Genomic DNA, 22,953 nt, shown 5'->3' with positions numbered 1-22,953 from the left:
CTTGTCCTATCTCTGAATACCCTTTATGTAAAATTTCAAATATATGGACAAGAAATTTCCGGAGTAATTTAGAAGAGACCGCAGAGGTAAAAATTTTTTAAACGTTGACCCCTATTATGACCAAGATTTATTATTTTGGGTTTAAATCAAGTTATTAAGTTAGATCCATGTTCAAGGAACCTATATCTAAAATTTTACTTGTTTAGACCCAAAATTGTCGGAGGAGTTTGGTAGAGTTCTCAATGGTCAAATTGTTGAACTTTGACCCATTACCAGTCAAATTTCTGGCCGAAAACCGATCACATCGATTTTCCCAAATCTTCATACCCTGTATATCAAATTTCCAGTCTGTAAACTGAAAATTGACAGAGTTATTATGTAGGGAAATGTACACATACATACATACATACATACAGACAGACAGAACTTTCACTTTTATAGATATACTAGCATTTCATCCATTATTATGACCCCTTAAATTTTATTGTTTTGAGCTCAACTCAAGTTATTAAGTTAGATCCATGTCCAACGAACCTATATCTAAAATTTCAAGTGTTTAGACCTAAAATTGTCGGAGGAGTTTGGTAGAGTTCTCAAAGGTCAAATCGTTGAACTTTGACCCCTTAACAGCCAAATTTCTGGCCGAAAACCGATCACATCTTTTTCCAAATCTCAGTACCCTGTATATCAAATTTTGAGTCTGTAGACTAAAAATTGACAGAGTTATTGCGTAGGGAATTGTACACAGACACACAGACAGACAGACAGACAGACAGGCACGTTCACTTTTATAGATATATAGATAGACTAGCATGGGTGCCCGGCGTTGCCCGGGTGTTTGGAAGTGTATGCTGAGCAAAAATAAAATATATCTACGGTCAATTTTTTTAACTTTGATCCAAGGAACCTATATCTAAAATTTCAAGTGTTTACATCCAAAATTGTCGGAGGAGTTTGGTAGAGTTCTCAAAGGTCAAATCGTTGAACTTTGACCCCTTAATCGCCAAATTTCTGGCCAAAAACCGATCACACCGATTTCCCCAAATCTCAGTACCTTGTATATCAACTTTCGAGTCTGTAGACTAAAAATTGACAGATTTATTGCGTAGGGAAATGTACACAGACATACACACACACAGATACACACACACACACACTTTTTATAGATATATAGATAGATAGATATCTGGGGGAGTTAAATGAAGAGAATAAAATCAATTCTTTAAGAGGAGACTTATCGGGATAATATAAAGCTAAACAATCTTTTTTAACTTATATAGGAATCCATAAAAAGAGAAATGAATGGTATAAAAACTATACAGTAATATATAGAGATTTATTCATTTGTTTTATAAGGAGTATACATTAATTAGAGTATTTGAGTAAAAAGGAACTCTTCATACAAAGATATTGCGTAATCATCCGTACCGGTTGAACCCAATCACCTTCGATTCTCCATATCGGTATTCTACCCCTCGCCAACACACACACACACACACACACACACACACACACATATATATATATATATATATATATATATATATATATATATATATATATATGTATATATATAGTTTTATAGGTATCAGATACTTTTTAGCGAATTCTGCGTTCTTTAGTCTAGTAAAGTGAAATTAGAGGATAAGGCTCGTGTCTTTCATATTAGCATTGTATGTGTCCAGAAGGCTCATATACTTGCATGTCAATAAAGTTATTCTTGTTTATCGAAGAGTCAGCCTATTTTGGTTTTCTCAGCACTCTTCACCAGTGATGCCCACACTTGAAAGGCTTCACTGAAAGATTCTATCATGATATTGTCTTCTTACAAACTATGTGCTTAATCGTGCAATTTTCGATAATATTTATTTTTTTCTGGTTGGGGGTGGGCGGAGTCCAATGTTTTTATGGTTTGACTACGCAGAATATATTACTCGTCTTTCAATGGTGGAAACATAAGATTCTTTGGATGTGATCGGAGAAGATAAAGGTTAGAATCTAGGAAGAAATATCAGATATCGTCCGATGTTAAATGCGCCCTGGCTGATTGCTTCATCAATTATTCAACGCCCACGCGATTTGTTCACGTTCCTGAACTTTCATTAATGGTCATTTCTGTCAGTAATCCGCCAAAATATGCTGACTTCCTGTGAACATATTTTTAGGACACACGTGTATCAGAATAATAAAAACATGTATTGCTATTGTAAAGGAGGAAAAAATCTGACATGTGTTAACCATTGTTTCTAGAACTATAAATTTTTTTTCATGATTTTGTCTTTGAGAGAAGGTAAAATATTAAATAATTCTTCCTGGTTTATGTAGTTATATGTTTTCGCTAGATCGTCTACTTTAGTTCCTATAAGCCTATCTATATATGTGTGATTAGCTAACCAATTATAGGACGTGATGCATTTTATGCTATTATTCGTTTGGTTAGACAATGGGAGCCTTTGTTTCCCCCAAACGGTGAGTCAAACCACTATATGTTATCTTATTATTTGCTGAATAGCTATTATTTGTTAACAGATAAATATATTTATCAGATATGACTGCATAACTTTTAATACGATTTAATCATTATTCGAATATTTTTTTACTTTTTATATTCATGCAAATACAAATTTTATCTCAGTCATAAATGAATTATTAGAAAATAATCAGCATTGGAAATAATTTCCTGATAATTTGGTAAAATATTTTTTTTTCTTAAATAACTAGTTTAATCCAACAAATATAAATTTCGCATTGTAAAAATAGATTAAATATATTTAGCTGCCAACCAGAATAAAACATATAGCCTTTCATAATTACGTTTGTACTTGGGTTAATGAGAATAAAACCGATACTTTTCTGGTTGACACTCAAACACGAAGAATATGACTTTTTGAATTAAATCGTTCGTTCCAGGTAAAATGTGATTTGCGAATTCTTTGTCGCATGACATGCGCGTTGATCTGCAATTTATAAATTAATTATTCAAAAATTGATTTAGCTTAATATTGCAATAGGACATACCTCATTTTTTCACAACAATGCATCGCCTACAAATAGCAAACAGACTACCGGACATGTTAGCAAACATTCTGTTAAAACTGTTCATATTCAACGGATATTATTGAAGTTATATGCTTAGAAGTTCGTTTTATGTAATTTACGGCTTTGGTTTTTATGCCATTTAAGTCCTCCGATGACTGCTGAGGGCCTGTCAAACTAATCAGCATGTTTCATAAACATATTTTGATTATAAAAGTTCAAATAAAGTTTTTTTTTTCTTTAATGTTAATAACTCGCTTTATTGAGTCTTTTATAAATTCTTTGTTCTTATATATATATATATATATATATATATATATATATATATATATATATATATATATATCTTGGATTTTTTACCCTTCACCGGACTATCCATTCATGTGAAATCTTTTTATCATTTTTCTTTTACCTCCTATTCCCCTTACCTCACCCTTTTTTTTAACCAAGTAAGATCTGTGACTAAATACTTTTACATGCAAAATCCGATCCCGCATTTTGCTAATTCCTGCCCTCTGATGAGAAGGAGAGTATTTCTTCGAAACTCCGCGGATTAAGGACTATCCACTTATCTTGTGCTTCCTTTTTAAAATTAAATATGTTTTTACCTCTTTTTCAAAATGTCTTTTAACATGTTTTATTAACCATGTGTTCATATATATATATATATATATATATATATATATATATATAAAGAACAGAGAATTTATAAAACATGTTAAAACACTTTAAGAAGAGTTAAAATGCATTCGTTAGTCAAGTGGTCTCCATCAATCGTCTGTTATGACAGCTTATTGTAATACAGCCATCGAATTCCAGTAGCTTCTTTCCAAGAACCGCATATTTGTGGAACTTTCTTTCTGACCACTGTTGTCTACCTATCTATAATTTTGGCCTTTTCGATGCGAACGCCAATAGGTATTTCTTAGCTTTGCGATAATTATATTTTGCTCTTGTTAGCTCCGTACATCAAGTGGCTTCAATTCTTGTCTGCAGTGATTTCCATAATATATATTTCTTTTTCTTTTTGCTTCTCTCTCTCTCTCTCTCTCTCTCTCTTTCTCTCTCTCTCTCTCTCGGTATATATATATATATATACACATATATATATATACATATATATATATATATATATATATATATATATATATATATATATATGGTGACCCAAAAAAACAGAGGACATTCAATTGTTGTTCTGAGCATTTTACAGTCAACGGAGAAAAAAATGCCAAAGACCCTAATGTTTTGATGTGATATTTTGAATATATAAACTAGTTATGACCAGAGTTTCATTTCATTCGGACAAAACACTAAGAAACAAGGCCTAATTAGAGTTTGGGTCACCCTATATATATATATATATATATATATATATATATATATATATATATATATATATATATATATAGTAATTTCTACTTTTATATAAAAGACACTTTGTGTGTGTGAGTTCGCTTCCTATAACCTTCAAAATAGCAAAACAAAGTTTAAAAGAATTACACACACATGTACCTTATATGCCTGGAGGTGTTGTTAAGTATATTTTGTATCGGAATGTCTCCGATAAGTATCGAAAATCGATAATCGAAGAAATCCTATTAAAGAACGAACAGTCCACTTGTGACCACAGTTAACACTTTTTATGCAGCCTAATATCACAAGTGCATTTGAAAAGTTTTATCACCGCACAAGCAGAAGGGCTCAGGGTATAAAATCGACAGTAGGTTCTTTGATAAGATAGGGGCGCGTTCAAAATGAATGTTTCTATGTAGAACGCAGTTCAACTAGTTTCCTTGAATTTTCCATTGTAAATTTTAATTCAAGTCATTATATATAAAAATGATTTCATAAAATCAACAGTATGTTCTCTACAGTGCAATTTAGACTACAATTAATCGTGTACTAAGTCACTCCGGCGAGGCATGTGAAGCTTACTGTGGGTGTATCGCGATGAGTTCCTTACTAGAACAGACAATCGATTTACTTGAATGACGAATAGGTGATTCCACCGATTTCGATGACAATAAAAATATTGGAAGTATGGAATGTTCGTTGATCATCATTCAATCCCGAGCAACATCGGGTCACCTTGCTAGTGATAAATATATGTGTGTTTATGAGTCTAATAGTATAGGATTAGTTATCAAATACACAGACAAACCAATATCTCATATATTAGTATCGATCTGCGTTAGGTGACTGATATATTGGCTAGTTGGTTTAACTGGACTATACTGTCTTTTCTTGTCGAGTGCTTTGTTTGTAAATAACGTTATTCTTGGCCATTGAAGATTCAGACTAAGCTCTTTCTCAACTCTTTTTAACGATGTTTCTCTTCACCTTGGATGTCTTCGCTGGAAGATCCTATCTACCCTGTTTATTTTACAAGCTAGTGGTTTAAATATCTGTCTTTTATATGATTTTTTTTTACGTTTTCTGGCCTGGCAATCAGGGCGAAACTTGCGTGGAATAAATTGCGGGTCCTTCGCTGATGGGAACGCAAGATTTCCTGGATGAGATGGAAGGAGTAGATAAGGATTAGAATCGAGGCGGAAAACGAAGAACTTGGACAGTGATAAAATAAAAGTGGTCAGATGGTTTATGAGAGCCGGAGAAACGAGAAATCAATGAAAATCAAAAAGGAAGGGGGGAAGGAAGGAAGAGATGATAGAAAAGATGATTAGATATAAAGAGTGAACAGAATGGAAAATTAATAGAAGGAAAAAGGGAGGGAAATCAGGATGGCAGATAGTTTGAACGAAAATAATAGTAAGAAAGTAATTTTACATGGAAATCACCGCTTATTAAGGTCCAAAGGCCACTCGAGGATAAGGGTTAATGAATATCAGGAGATCGATGAGATACTTCCGTAATGGACGGCTCAATAGAATTCGTTTATATTAGACTTGACATGTTGTAGTTAGCGGAAAAGCAGCCCTGCGGTATAGAGTTACACCGACAAGTAGTTCTAGAAAAGATACTTTGCTTATGGAATTTCTTTAAAGTTTTAGGCACATATAGAGAGTAGTGGAATTTGTTGACAATAGTGATAGCTAGACAAGTTGTGAATGTCTTGTAGAGAGGGCATACGTTGACGCTCAGTCGGGCACTTGCCAGGAAAATAGCTATAGAGCAGAGATAGCCTCGCAAATGAGAAAAGAATGTGAAAAGAAATAAAGGCAAGAAAGAAAGAAGAGAATGATAAGAAAGACACTATGACACAACGTTGGCGAAAATAAAGATAGGATTTTTAAAAAGACAGATTAAAAGAAGAAAATAAAAGTTGGAAAGAATGAACCATATAAATACAGAATGTATAAACAAAGGGACAAACAAATGGAAAAGAAAAACCATGTATTAAGGATATAAATGAAAAGTAGAATAAACGATCGAGAAAGATTTTAATCACAACATGTCAAATATTAAATAGCAAAATGATTAATACAAAGAAATTGGAAAACAACGTGCGAAAGAAATAGATTAGAAAAAAAAACGTGAGAAAAAATGAATTTGATAAAAAAAAACAACGTGAGAAAAAAAGAAATTAGAAAAAAAATGAATTAAAAAAACAACGTGAGGAAGGAAGAAATTAGAAGAAAAAAAACAGCGTGAGAAAAAAATGAATTTGAAAAACAACGTAAGAAAGAAATTTTAAAAGAGTGAGAATTTGAAAAACAACGTAAGAAAGAACGAAATTAAAAAAACAACGTGAGAAAAAAATGAATTTAAAAAAACAACGTAAGAAAAAATGCAATAAAAAACAACGTGAGAAAAAAATGAATTTGAAAAAACAACGTAAGAAAAAATGCAATAAAAAAAACAACGTAGGAAAAAAAATTAAAAAAACAACGTGAGAAAAAATGAATTTGAAAAAACAACGTAAGAAAAAATGCAATAAAAAAACAACGTAAGAAAAAAAATTAAAAAAAAAACAACGTGAGAAAGAAATATATTGGTGAAATCGAGACGAAAAAGATCCACATGTCAAGAAGGTGAGAAATATATTCAAACAACCAACGTGAGAAGTAAATAGATATGATAAACCGTCGTAAAGAAAGAAATATAAACTAACGTAAGAAGTAGACATATGGCAGAGAACAAAGTGAGGAAGATATACTAATTCGAAACGTGAAAAAGATATTTTGTTACATTGTGCATTGCATCTTTGACCATCAGACAATTTTATTTAAAAAAGAAAGATGGGGGAATAATGTACTGACGAACATGCATATAAATTATTATATATATATATATATATATATATATATATATATTATATTATATTATATTATATTATATTATATTATATTATATTATATATTATATTACGTATTATATATACCTTATCGTATTAGTGTATAGACTGTGTACCAGTTAAAACATTCTTTCCTTTTTTTTTTCGTAACATTATGACGTGAAATAGAAAGGGGTAACGATAACAATAAAACGTTATTGCCACATCTAGGCTGGTGAATCCACCACTAGTTTCTCTTTTAGACAGGGACCGAAAAAAAGAGTCTAACGTGTGAAAAGAGAAAGGATAAAGATACATTCTATTATGACGTGTGAACGAGAAATAATTATTTTTTTTAATTTTCTATCTTAATTTCAGATTCATTTTTGTGTCCTTTTTTTTTTTTTTTGTATTTTCAGAGCAAATCCAAACATAATTTGCTGTGTATTTTCTCCTTTTACTTATGTAATTAAATTTACGTTATATTGTGCTTGTCTCGGTGTGGATTATATATCCGATTGTATCAAAGCAAAAAAGAAATCATAGAGAGAATCGTATATAAGTTATTGGCTGTATAATGTGTGTATATTGTTGAAATTAATTATCTGAACATGAAAGAAACTATATATTATATACATAATTATGTAATTCATTCGTTTTACGAATCTTTATTTTATCTTTATTATTAGGAGTGCAAGCAACGAGGAAAATGAGCTGCTAAGTGCAGGCGCAATAAAGGTAAGCGTTGTTTTTATTCTTTTGTTTTTATCTATAGGATTAAGATTTATTATACGAGGTTCCTTCCAAAAGTAAAGCCTCCTATTTTTTAAACTCAAAATTTTAAAGAGCTCCAATGACAGGAGTAGTACCATTACAACGAGCGACCTTTTGTGTTCCAGAATTTATTTTTCTACATAGTCACAACCATTTTTAATGCACTTTTGCCAGCGATGAACTATGAGTCTGCATAGGCGTCCGGAATATTCTTTGTTGTGCAAGGGTTGTCCCAAATGTAAGACCTTCTGTTTTTTACAACAAAAAAGTTTAAGAGCTATGAAAACAGGAATCATACCTTTAAGACGAGCGACCTTTGGTGCGCTAGAATTTATTTTTTCTACATAGTCATTACCATTCTCAATGCATTTTTGCAAGAAATTCAAGACGCATCTCTGCTTCTAATGTGCTTCCATGACAGCAGTTGTTTTAAGAATCTCACATCGTCAATATTTGTAATAGAGAAATGAAACAGGTCATGAATACATGCGTTCAGTCATTATAACAATACAATTTGTAATCCTCTCTGGTTCATTCGGGCGGGATAAAAAATACAAACATTTGGAACGCCCCTCGTATGTATTTGACAAAGTAATAATGTACGTATATATATATATATATATATATATATATATATATATATATATTTACATGGTGGTCACCACTTATCAAGGTCCGGAAGCCACTCGGGGATAAGGGTTATTGCGTGTACAGTAATCAGTGGGATAGCATCGTAGTAATCGTTAGTATTGGAGATTTGATAAAGTGTCTTACTTAAGAGGGCGGTTCATCAGGAATTTGTTTATGTAGGACTTTAAGACTCAGATATATATAGTACATTAAATACGTATCATATATATATATATATATATATATATATATATATATGTATTTAGTGTACTATATATATAGTAAATTAAATACGTATATATAGTAAATTAAATACGTATATATATACATATATATATAGTAAATTAAATACGTATATATACATATAGTATATTAAATACATATATATATATATATATATATATATATATATATATATTAGCTATGTAAAATAACTTCACAGTGATGCTGGTATAAGACACGTGTAATTTCTTCATCTTTTATTCGCCATCATCACAAAGATGATGAGAGCAGGCTTCTTACGGAAACGATACAAATATAGTAGGTATTTATCATTCATTATAATGTTTATTGATATATTACAACAGATTAAAATGATTGTCCCTGACATATATATAAATAGTCATATATCTATCTTACCTTTTTCTAATGGAGCTTTTTAGCGCAGAAAGAAATTAATTTGTATTGAAGCAGTTATTTTTTTTATTAAACGGGTGAATTAAGGGTGTAAACTATTCACAGACTCAAGTCTTTCTGGCATGTTTATTGGCATTAATCTTCTCTTAAATTCTTCCTACAGCAACGCAAGAATGCAATTGCTGTTTTGGGCTGCTGCTCTGTGTGTACCAGTTTTGAAATATCCTATTGTCTTTGATAAGATTTTCATTCTACCGGCGAGGAACCTGTTCTTACTTTAGGCGGGTTTATTTTTAATGTATATGATTTCACCAGTGATGTATAGTTAGTATACACTTCTTTGTCGTGCATTAGTAGTTAGAGACCTGTTATGGCGTCGAAAGCATTTGGCAGATTGTCTCATTCTTATTGCAAGTTGTCTGTTTCGACTTTGCTATTGACCAACTTCTCAATAAATTCTTGCTATTGACGGCTTCTATAGTGCATTCATTTTAGGTGTTACTTGTTTCCATCAGAACTATGTTCAATAATTTCTCCGGAATGAGCGCATATGTCAAGTGTAATTTGTTCATCTTTTCTTCATCAACCCTAATGATGGAAGCAGGTTTGCTAAATTACGTGAACACATTGCAACAGATTAAAATGGTTGTCCATAACATACATCAATGGTCATATTAATATCTACTTAATATTTATTAAAAAAAAAACTCAACCAAACAAACTCACCAGTAGTGTAATAATATATGACATATATTATCAATACGTCGCTGTACCTATTAATGGCACCTACAACGACATACAATCATTAATTAAACGCTATTAATTACAGCAACTGAAATTGTTTAATATTCTGTTGCGCGCATAAAATAGATTAACTTCAAAAAATGTGTTTATTTGATATTCCTGCGAAAACAGAAAATACAAAAAAAAGAAAAATGATTCTCATCAAAGATGTCTTAACAGATATTTTATTATTAGATTGTACAAGATCTTATCATTTAATGTCAGTTTGACCCAGGACCAGGCAAGTTCAATTCATTTTCATCACCATCAACAACAACAACCACAACATCAACGACGACAACAACAACAATAACAAATAGCGCCTCCTGAAAGCTTCTTTATATAAGGACGGGTTCACAATTTCGAGCACTTTTCATCGATACAAAAGAAAAATGAATAGATAGAAATAGAAATAGCATAGGCTATTGTTTATATATCCATTAGATAACCAAAGTTAAGTGACGCGAGCCCTGGCCAGTACCAGATTGGTGACCATTTGAGTATGCTAGGCGCTGTATATCATCTCCCCATAACTAGGATATGCATTTTTTTTTTTTTTACATGGAGGTCACCACTCATCAAGGCCCGGAAGCCACTCGGGGATAAGGGTTATTGCCTGTACAGTAATCAATGGAATAGTATCGTAGTATTCGTTAGTATTGGAGATTTGATAAAGTGTCTTACTTAAGGGGGCGGTTCATCAGGAATTTGTTTATGTTGGACTTGAAATCATCCAAGTTGTAGTCAGTTGGGAAACAGGCAAACGGAAGGGAGTTCCACAGGCGTGCACTTCTAAGAAAGAAGCATGCGACTGGGAACCGTTTATGAATATGATATAATCTGTAAACTTTCTCTTTCAATGTAAATCATCATGGCCCAACAAGGGCAAATACCACACTAGGCCTAACAGGTTCGTTTTATTGCTAAAAACTGTATGAAAAGAGAGGTTTTCGATTGTAAGCCGATGAATATAAAGGATCCTCGCCGATACAAACTTTAGTATTTCCTTAAACAACATACAACACTGATATTCGTGCAGATGTTAAATTCGATTAGGTGTCACTGAGGTTAACTCGAACTATTTCCCATCGCCCGCCTCACAGGAATTCGCGCTCAAGCTTATCCCCAGTCTGGCACAAGGCTGTTTTAAAGGACTGCTCACTGGCAATTTCCTATATAATAAAATAACGGAGGCATGTAAATACGTAAAATTCACGCAGCGTTTGTCAATTGAAATAATGATACTTGAATCTTGTCTTTTAGTGGTACCGTGAGGCTAGTGGCTGAACTTGATGTTTGCTACCCTTTATGTGGTAATACGAATTTGAGAGATGCATTTTGTACGGAATAAATGTAATAATTTTTAAACGGATATGAAATTTATGCATAGTTTAGTGAGACACGCTTTATGAAGTGCTGAAAATGGTGTGAAAAACTTGTTTGTAAAGTTTTCGGTTAATTTCCTATTGAAACTGTATCGACACGGACAAAAAGTCAAAATAATTTTATATATAAAATCATATACGACTTATTATTTAATGTATACACGCATAAGGCGATATAATATATTACGGATAGATTTGCAATATATATTATTGCAAATTTATACACAATATAATATATCACCGAACGCGCACACACATACACACATATTGGTTGGGTCAGAAAGGTTGGTCTCATTTCAAAGGTTAAAAAACAAGCACACGATCATAAGACAAAAATAATAAATATGAATAATAAACGTATTACAAATAAATCTGAGCATTGTCAGACATGACTTAAGAAATAGAATGTCGATGCGGTTTATTTTGAAGTTTTTTTTTTTTTTTCGAAAGTTCACCATTGCCCTTTGTATATTACGCTCCAGGATCGAATTAATTTCCCGATTTATTGTTGCCTTTACATCTTCTACAGTTGCTTGCACATGTTTATACACCCAAAAATTTTAAAACTTCCCTTGTATAAAAACAAAATCACAAATAGCTAAATCCGTGAAATGTGAATGATAGCCAATATAGCTTTGTGGAGAAACAAGATGATCCGAATACGTGTGACAGGTGATAGCGAGTGAACGTCGAGCCGTCTGCGATGCGGTAATATCTTGTTCAAATCATATAGTATCCGGATTATTGGAAATCTCCGTTCAGTCTCGAAAGACAATGGAAACCCGCTGTAAGTGTAGTTGCGCATAAAATTGTGAAGCTAGGTTGCGCAATCCCCCAATCACCCCTCTGAATCGGCACTGGTTAAGTCCAGTGGAAAGGAGAAGTCCAGAATGGTTGGAAACAATGCCGAGATAAGCGATGAGCACATATAGCACTAGAATTCCCAAAACGGTCACTCATTTTAGTATTAACCAGGTTCAACGTTGCTTAACTTCGGTGTGTCAACGTGATTATGCCGTATAATCCGGATTATACGCGGCGAATAACTGGACGATTTCAATATGCTGAAATCTTTTGATACGTTTACAATATCGATCAGATGCAATACTTACTTTGACAGCTTTCTATTGAAAAGAAAATAAGAACACCTACACGGCAAAATTACCCACTGTAACTCGGGCAGTAACATTTGAATTGCGGAGAGATCGTTTTTAGTGTCGGAAATCCTGTTTGTTAACCATCTCCAGTAAATGGAAATGCACTTCGACGCTGCATATTAGAACTGTTGTTGAAAAGGTGTTCTGGAGAATGTCTCGACCAAATCCGTTCCACTTATGGTGAATTTTAATGCGGATGCGCGCGTGCGTGTTTGCGCACGCGCGTAATTTTTCTATCTATTTAGTTTCGTTTTTCTACACTATTGTGTGAAATGAGTTTTCTGTAATCGAATGTATTTCACGCAAATTTAAAGTATTTCAAGACTGAAACAATAGCTTTATTGTAGCTACTTATGGTAATTTTCTTCACCTAAATTGAATAAAATGATATCTTGCTCTTTTTATTGACCATTATCTATAACCTCATTGAAATTCAATGTATTTTTACTGTTGCCTATTTCTAACCATATATATATATATATATATATATATATATATATATATATATATATATATATATATATATATTTATAAAGTAATAGGGTTCGTGTGTTTCTGTCTGTGTGTACAGCTCTCCATCATCAACGAAATATAAAGGAGGTAAGAGGGTAGATCTCTCCTGGTAGAGAAACATTAGAACCCATTTTAGGATGTTTCTGTTATAGGAGACATAAGAATCTTTGCCTAATTTCTTTATATACTATTCTACAAACCACCCCCATATCGAATGACTTATGCTCTTTTGCATATCACATTATATTAAATCTCTTTAACTAATTACCTCGACCTTATTACATATTGGAAATATTCTAATCATTTCAACTGTACTATTTACAAAATCTATTTAACATTTAATCTATCTATCTATATATCACATTATATTAAATCTCTTTAACTAATTACCTCGACCTATATATATCTATAAAAACAGAGATGTGTGTGCCACAGACAATTTCTGATTGGTTAATCCAATAATCACATCTCCTAAAAAACAATCGTTTCTACGCTCTTACCTTTACCATAAAATATTATGGCTTTATTTATTGTTTATCTTGGAAGAGTTTAATTTTTTAATAACTCGTTATTTACAAATTAAAAAAAAACGAAACTATTATACGAAACTAAACTACACGAAACGCGCACACACGCACACACACACGTTCACTACCGTCACGTTGTTATGGCAACCAAACCCGCTGACTTATTTTTGTACCTTTTCTCCACGTTAAAAAACGACCCTGGTGTCTAACTCTGTCCCGTGGGGAGGCATAGTAAATAGGTACATAAACAGTAAACACACACAGTAAATGTGATTTTCTTCATTTTCTCATTTCACTCGTGGTCTTAAATTCATTTCGGGTTTGTATTACTGTACACATAGATTCGAATAAGTTGCCAAAAAACAAATATATAACAAATAAATGTTATCAAAGGCAAGATAAATTACTTTTCTACCAAACTGGATATATTTTTCGTGTTTTTATTCAATTTAACATGTTTATTCATCTCGAAAAGCATACAGTGTTTACCGATGTATTGAAAAATTCAAGATGGCGGCCGATTCTCTCTTTAACACGGTAAGTTTGGAAAAAGGTGTAATAAATAAAAAACCGGTTAAAATACTGTTAAAAACTCGCTCAATATATGTTACCGTGACATAGGTTGACATATATTCGGCGGGTTTTTAATAGTATTTTGTATAGTTTTTTATTTATAACACCTTTTCCCAAACTTACGGTGTTAAAGAATGTGTGAGACGCCATCTTGAATTTTCCAACACATCGGTAAACACTATATTCTTTTCGAGCTGAATAAACATGTTAAATTGAATAAAAACACGAAAAATATATCCAGTTTTTATCGGTTTTTTACCTTCTCTGCAGAAGTACAAAAAAAAACAAAAAAAAACGGAAGGTACTTTTACAGAATGTTAAACTATTCTTTCGAAGAAATTTAGCAAGAATACCTGTAAACCAGGAAATCGGTAAAATGTCATCATGGATGAATACTTGTCTATTATAATTTCTACCCTTGACAAAAACTTAGCCATAACAAAAGAGATTTATTGTTCAGATTGTTTTTGAGATTGATTTCTAAAAAGATATTTTATAAATAAAATCGACTTTAAAATTAAAGACTTAAATTACAATAATTGAATTTAAACATTCTTATTTCAATATTTGACATATAACACCTGCAAAAATGATCACAATGTCAGGATTTCATTTTATTTCAGAATCGATGGCAAATTGTGTAGATTGATATCTCATTATATTAAATACTAATATTTAACATTAGTTTATCATTTAAGCCGATAAAAAGCCCTTTTTTTTTTCGAGTCATAAAAGGATTTGGAGTTTCCTAATCAACCTTTCGGGTGCAGTTGCACGCTCTCAAAATAACTAAAGTGTTGGATTTAAAAAAATTGGTTCATTAAAACTAAACAGGTTTAGTTTTAATAAAAAAAAAAATTTTTTTTAAATCGCTTTGGTAATTAGATATGTCGTATGGTTATCCCTAATCGCTGAATAAAACCGCTAACGAGTTGAATGATTACGACATAAAATTAAACTCGGGTTCCTGAAACGGAAACTTCGTTTGTTTTTGTTTTTTACTTATCAATATATTTACATTGTTATTTTGTTTTCATTTTCAATCATTCGAACAGTTTTCTTTTTCAAGTAATCCAAGTTACAAAATTCCCACTGTTTACTATGCTAAAATCACAATGACCTATTAACCCTTATCTTTGAGTGGCCTCTGGGCCTTGATAAGTGGTGACACCCATGTAAAAAAAAAATCACTCGAACAGTTTTCTTTTTATAATGTACAGTTTTAAAAGTTTAAAAACTATATAGTTTTTACTTCAGGAAAATTAATGGGTCAGTTTTTACGATGTGCCCTGTTAAAATACTGTTAAAACCTCGCTCAATATATGTTACCGTGACATAGGTTGACATATATTCGGCGGGTTTTTAATAGTATTTTGTATAGTTTTTTATTTATAACACCTTTTCCCAAACTTACGGTGTTAAAGAGGGTGTGAGACGCCATCTTGAATTTTCCAACACATCGGTAAACACTGTATGTTTTTCGAGCTGAATAAATATATTACATTGAATAAAAACACAAAAAATATATCCAGTTAGGTATAAAAGTAACTTATCTTGCCTTTGATAACATTTATTTATATATTTGTTTTTGACTATTTTTTCGAATCTATGTGTACAGTAATACAACCCCACGATATGAATACTCACGTTGTTATATATATATATATATATATATATATATATATATATATATATATGAGATTATAGCAGTTAAAAAACATTTTTAAAACACACACACACCTTTTTCAAAGTGATCAGAAATCGTATAAAAGTAAAAAGGGTAAATTTTTACTTACTTTCCAACTTAATCACCTTTAACGTGACTTTTACAGTTTTTTTTAAATGGAATTCATTTACCGATACAAAAGAAATGATAAGTAAATAAATCCATAAATAAATATTATAAATGGTTTATTTTAATACTTGCCAGGATGCGGAGGAAAATGAATGAAGGGGGAGGGGAATAAAATAAAAACATTTTGGAAACAGAGTAAGTTTGAAAGAATTGCTTTGCACAGAAAGAAATTAATGAAAAAATAAAATTAAATTTCTTTTCTTTCTTGATTTTTTTTTAGTTTTTTATGAAAAAGGAAGTCAAAATTAAGACTATAAAAAACAATTTTTATTAAGAGCGAACCTCAGTCGTCAGGTCTGTAAAAAAAGACGTGGAATAATAAATGTTTTCTAATACAAATTGTTTTTACTTATGTGTTCATTTGTCTCTTTGAAGTTCGTTTGTTTAATATATCGGTTTGCAATATAATTTTGTCATTCTGTCAGACTCAAATTTTAAATCTATATATCTATAAAAGTAAAAGTGTGTGTGTGTGTGTGTCTGTGTACATTTCCCTACGAAATAACTCTGTCAATTTTTAGTCTACAGACTCGAAATTTGATATACAGGGTACTGAGATTTGGAAAAATCTATGTGATCGGTTTTTAGCCAGAAATTTGGCGATTAAGGGGTCAAAGTTAAACGATTTGAGCTTTGAGAACTCTACCAAACTTCTCCGACAATTTTGGGTCTACACACTTGAAATTTTAGATATAGCTTCCGTGGACATGGATCTAACTTAATAACTGGATTTGAGCCCAAAACAATAAATTTTCAGGGGTCATAATAGGGGTCAAAGTTTAAAAAATTACCCCCTTTTTTTGCTCAGCATACACCTCCAAACACCCGGGCAACGCCGGGCACCCATGCTAGTATATATATATATATATATATATATATATATATATATATATATATATATATATATATATATATATATATATGCAATAGAAAAATCGAGTATGAAAAGTAATATGGTTAAGCCTAAACATGGAAAAATAAAGGCCTAGTTGTTAAAATTGGAGAAGAAAAGGACAAGATATTCTAGTAAAAAATATAATAAATGTATAACTTAAAATAGTGAAACAATAAGAATTGATTATATAATGTTATAAATTGAATTTAAAAAGATTCTTAATGATGCAATAATTTAAGCTATAAATTTATTATATTTTTTACTAGAATATCTTGTCATTTACGTTTCCAGTTTTAACAACTAATCCTTTACTTTTACATGTTTAAGCTTAATCATATTATTTTCATGCTCGTATTTTTCTATTGTAATCCATGATTTTTCCAGGTTTCCAATAAATTCACTTATTCTTAGTTTAATTTCAGTCTTATTTTTGCCCCCATAAACACATATGTAATAACAATGTATGGCACTCGTCTGTTTTCAATAAAATCCCCTCCAATTATTTCCCTTTCATGCTTTCATTCTCACGTGTTACTTCTCTTTTGGAATTAGTAGAAACAGTAGCTGCTGAAACGACGTGGTTTCTATGAGGACCAGTCATAAAAAGCATCGCTCACAGCAGAAAATTAATCTTCTTTTTTTTTTTTTAACTGAACGAAAATTGAATTTTTTTTTAACAATATAGCTGAGAAGGTGATCTATAAACTAATAATGATTTGAAATTTGGTGGAAAAATGAGTGAGCGGTGAAGCTTTAAAGCAGTTCTAAATTAATAAAACTGCTACTTAAGCATATATATATATATATATATATATATATACATATATACATATATATATACATATATATATGCGTGTGTGTGCTATATGTATAGGTGTACATATGTTTTATATATGTGTATGTTTTTTATATAGATATGTGTGTATATGTGTTATGTGTGTATATATATATATATATGTATATGTATACATATATATAGATATGTGTGTGTGAAAGACAGACAGAGAGAGAGAAAGAGAGAGGAAATAGATAATTTTCAGACAGATCTACCCAGACAGTTTATGAGAAAGCTCTTTAAATAAATATATTTTTTGCAGTAGCTAATTCCTCTTAATAATAACTGTTATCAGATGTACGTTGGTGAAATCAACAGGGATTAAAGAAAAGGCTTGATGTACATAAAAGAGATATTAAAACTATAACAATTCTTTAAATGCACTATTCTTTCATGCATTACAAAAAGGTCATTGTTTTAACTTTAAAATAAGTTAGACTCATTAAATTTATTTTAAACATATATCGGTTATGATTTGTTGAATCAGCACTCATTATAAACTCTGACACAATTAAATAACCTGAGTACTTATATGATTTATCTACCTTAACCCAACAAGCTTTGAATTTAGATTCAGACTAGTTATTTTATACCAAATTTTATCCAGCAAATTTTTATACAAAAACATCGATCTATATAATATTCTACTTGTTTCTTATTTTGTTATTCTGTACGTTACGCTTTGAAAAGGCTAAATACAATTTTTGAACACTAAACTGCTTCAAAAACGGCCAAATTCAGGAAATGTGTCTTTAAAAACGTCAATCTGGCAACCATGGAAAAGAATATAAGAGTCACCTTCCATTTCATGTAGCATCGTTTTCGAATATCATTATAATAACATATGCTCATGTAATAGTGTGTGAAAGAAACTCATTGGAGAAAAATAAGTCAGCAAAATGTTATGTAAAAAGGGGAACATTCAAAAGAAACAGGGCAAAAAGAACATTACCTGCTAAGAGGTGCTGGAGTGAATGAGTAAATTAAAGATTGTCATTTAAGATGTGATTTTATTATTTGTATTGAACTATGTAGCACAATATTACTTTTTGGGTATTTTTAATTTATCTCATTTGGATCAGTTCTATATTAAAAATACACTGGAAACTATTTCATAGAAATGTTAATGAACTCATATTTACTGCGTGTTATTGGTTTTTGTGTCAAAAAATAATAATAATTTATACGCTAACCTGAAAGATTCCAGCTTTATTAAAACATTTATTGATTTAATATATTTTCATTTCCTAGAATTTCAACTGGTATATCTAGTACAAAAATAATTATATAGATGAGAAAAATACTCATTCAATGTCATAAATGCATCACACGTTTTGAATTTTAATGGCTATGTTTGTCCGAATAAAGAAGAAAATCATTCTGCTCAAGTCATAATGACACCACTCATTTTACTATAACGACTAGGTTTTGTTTAAAAACAAAGCATTCGTTTCACATAACAAATGCATAAAATATTTTCAAATATTGTACTCGTGTGATATTTTTTCAAATTCGTCACCCTGTGAAGTCCTGAAATAAAGCTGAAACGTTGATGAATATATATATATATATAAATATATATATATATATATAATTTGAGGCTTTTGTGTTACACACACACACACGCACACACACATACACACACACACACACATATATATATATATATATATATATATATATATATATACTAGCAGGACCCGTAAACCGGCGTTGGCCGTTGGAAGCCTGCCCCCCCCTTGCAAAAAGTAAACTACAGTTCTTAGTGGTGGTGGCCACTGCCATCCCTGAACAATTGCCGACACTGGCGGCCGTTACTGAAATGAAATAATCTTGCTTTCACTGGCGATTAGTGCTGGTTTTAGGCGATAACATGCAGGTGCTGTTTGAATGAAAGAAAAAGCAACTAAGGGAATGCGTAATTCAGTGTGCAAAACAAAACGATTACGAATTTTTCACTTCTTTAAGTATTGTCATGTTAAGAATGGCGTTTGGAATAGACATCCCAAACTCCCCATGTACTGAACGACTTTGGGAATAGACACCACCAACCTCCCCATCTTAAGAATGGTCTTCGGAATAGACATTCTAACATTCCCATTTAAAGACCGTCTTTTGAAGTAGACAACCCATTTTGAGGGGAAATAGGTCTCCAAATTTTATCGTGATAATCGTTGTCAGCATACCTATCCGCAAACGCTTAAAAAAAAACTGTTTCAGTTCGAGAAAAGTAGATTTGTTTATTTCGTGTGCGTACAAACCTGGCAGTCAGTGAATTGCGGCGGATAATATAAGTTTTTTATATCTCTATAAGTATCTTAATATTTTGCCCAAATATTTTTAAAACATATTTAAGTTTGTTATAGGTTTCTTTTTTCAAATATACTGACTTTTTTTGTTAATTTACTTTATTTAAATATACTTTATTTAAACCTGCGCAATCTATTACGATAATCGCCGATTTAAAAATATATGTTTCGACATCATGTACTGAATTTGTACTTATTATGTTGCTTGAATTTAATGTTTTTAATACATGTGAAATATTCACATTTTAAAACTGTTAAACTATTTTCTGTTGCACATTCACATTTTTGAAATTGCTAAAACTGTAACAAAATGTGACACATTCATTGTTTTGTTTTCATGTTTCTGTAAATTAATATATTTTTAAAATATCTAAACAGTTTGACAAAATATATAGCATATTAACGTAAATAAATATTGTTATTTGAAAACATGTGTTATTTAAAATTCCAAAATTAATTGATAAAAAAGTTTACGTATTTTTGTATATTTTATTATAAGGGTAATAAAAACATATAAACATAAAATACAGTTAACTATAAAAATTGTTTAACAGTTTTAAAATGTGAATATTCCACATATGTTAAAAATGCATTAATTCAAACAACAAGTAAGAATTCAGTAGATGATATTGCTGAAACATTTATTTTTAAATCGGCGACAATCGTGATAGATTGCGTAGGTTTAAATAAGGTATATTAAATAAAGTACATTAAGAAAACGTAACTATGTTTCTAAAAAAAAAACAATTCCTGTAACAAATGCACAAAACGAGCGAGAAAGAGAGGAAATAAATGTTTGTTGTTTTTTCTTCGGCATTGCCGTCAAAAAAAAAATTTTCCTTCGGCATAAAAAGAAATGTAAAAACGAGCGAGAGAGAAAGTTGGGAAGAATATATACATAGAGAGATAGGGAGGGAGAAAGAGAGGGGGAATACAAACTGTCGCCGTAAAATGTAAGAAAATGAACACAGCAATTTACTCAGGAGGCAAAAGAAAGTATCATTGCGCCACCATATCTGAATGGTACATTAGTGTGCAAGGACTGCCAGCAACAATTGTAAGAAAGGAATAAAGAACGCAAGAGAGTTGTATGCTCAATCCGTTGAGTCTAAAGTAGCTGAGCAGCGGCTTGGTTCCCACCAGTTTTGGCAAATAGCAAACAGAATCCTGAACAGAAGCGTGTGCTCTATCCCAACTATTATCAATGGACCTGAGGTAATCTCGTCAGCATTAGACAAAGCCAAACTCTTTGACAAGAACTTTGCAGCTAATTCTACCCTTTGCGATCAAGGCCGCAAACTCCCAATATTTCCTCCTGTATCAGAAAACACGCTATTTGATATACGTATATCTGTACGTGATGTTGCCAAGCTTATCAAAAACCTTGATTCCAGTAAAGCAACTGGTCCTGACGGTATTCCAATTATAGTACTCAAAAAACTTCAACCTGAACTAGCGCCCAAACTTACAAAATTGTTAAAACGTTGTCTTAAGGAGAATAGTTTCCCATCACCCTGGAAAATCTCATCAGTATGCCCTGTATTTAAGAATTCAGGTGATCGCTCATCCCTCTCTCAGTACAGGCCAATAAGTCTTCTGTGCGTCATGAGTAAGTTGCTGGAATCTGTGTTAAATACAGAAGTAATCAACCATCTCAACAAAAATAACCTTCTTAGTGACACACAATATGGTTTCCGTTCTGCTAGATCTACAGCAGATGTGCTTACAGTTATATCTCATAGGATTAGCAAATCTCTCGACGGAGGCAACCTTTCTAGGGCAATTGCTCTTGACATATCAAAGGCCTTTGATAGGGTATGGCATAAAGGTTTACTTCACAAGATCTCTAGCTATAGTATAGCTGGAAATGTCTTCTCAATTATTAGATCATTTCTTTCTTATAGGTTCATAAGAGTAGTAGTTGAGGGGCAAAAATCAGAAGCTCACAGTATAAATGCTGGAGTCCCTCAGGGGTCCATCCTGGGCCCAACTCTTTTCTTTATCTACATTAATGATCTTCCAAATCACATCCTTACATCATTTGTAGACATTTATGCTGATGACACTACCATTTATGGTAGCACATCTAGATCAGTAAACTGCCAAGTTCTCTCCGATTCTCTCCTCTTATCTTGAGCACGTAGTACAATGGGAAAAGAGTGGCTGATTACTTTTAATGCATCTAAAACCAAGCTTCTCTCTTTACATCATCAACATTCTGATCCACATCTGGCATCAATTGAAATAGATGGCTCTCGTCTTCAGGAGGCCTCAAGTTTTGACAAGCTTCTGGGCTTGACCATTACTCCTGATCTTAAATGGAACACGTACATCAAATCTGTTGCCAAGGCCGCTGGAAAAATGGTGGGATCTTTCTATCGATCCGGTAAATATCTCACTGCTGATGCAATTCTCTATCTATATAAGAGCCAGGTACGTCCAAGGATGGAATACTGTTGCCACATCTGGGCAGGAACTGCTAGAAAGGACTTGTCCTGCCTTGATAGAGTTCAAAATAGACTTCGTAGCCTCGTAGGAGATGTCCTTTTCTCTTCCCTGCAACCTCTACCTCACAGAAGATATGTTGCGAGTTTGTCTCTGATGTATCGTTATTTTCATGGAAAGTGTTCGACTGAGCTTCAGTCTATGGTCCCCCCTTGCCAAACTTTCACAAGAAACACTCGTCTAGCTGAAAACACTATTAATAATTCCCCCCACTCTTTATCTGTGCCTAAACCTAAACGTAGATTCCATTAACAAAGCTTCTTTCTTAAAACTGCACGCCTGTGGAATTGTCTTCCGTTTTCC

General features: G+C 31.9%; 1 protein-coding gene across 6 annotated transcripts in view; it reads left to right on the top strand.

The window, feature by feature from the left end:
- Window positions 1–22,953, top strand: part of LOC145242090 (endothelin-converting enzyme homolog) — a 955,595-nt gene that overhangs the window by 436,875 nt on the left and 495,767 nt on the right. For all 6 annotated transcript variants that reach the window (XM_080105007.1, XM_080105006.1, XM_080105005.1 and 3 more), the window contains exon 2: window positions 7,963–8,011. In XM_080105007.1, the coding sequence (XP_079961133.1) occupies window positions 7,963–8,011 (49 nt within the window). The remainder of the gene's footprint in view (window positions 1–7,962; window positions 8,012–22,953) is intronic.

The sequence above is a fragment of the Euprymna scolopes genome, chromosome 21, assembly GCF_053919585.1.
Source record: "Euprymna scolopes isolate OS-2025 chromosome 21, ASM5391958v1, whole genome shotgun sequence".
Classification (NCBI taxonomy): domain Eukaryota; kingdom Metazoa; phylum Mollusca; class Cephalopoda; order Sepiida; family Sepiolidae; genus Euprymna; species Euprymna scolopes.
Note: the sequence above shows the minus strand (reverse complement) of the source record. Positions and strands in the feature narration are given on the sequence as shown.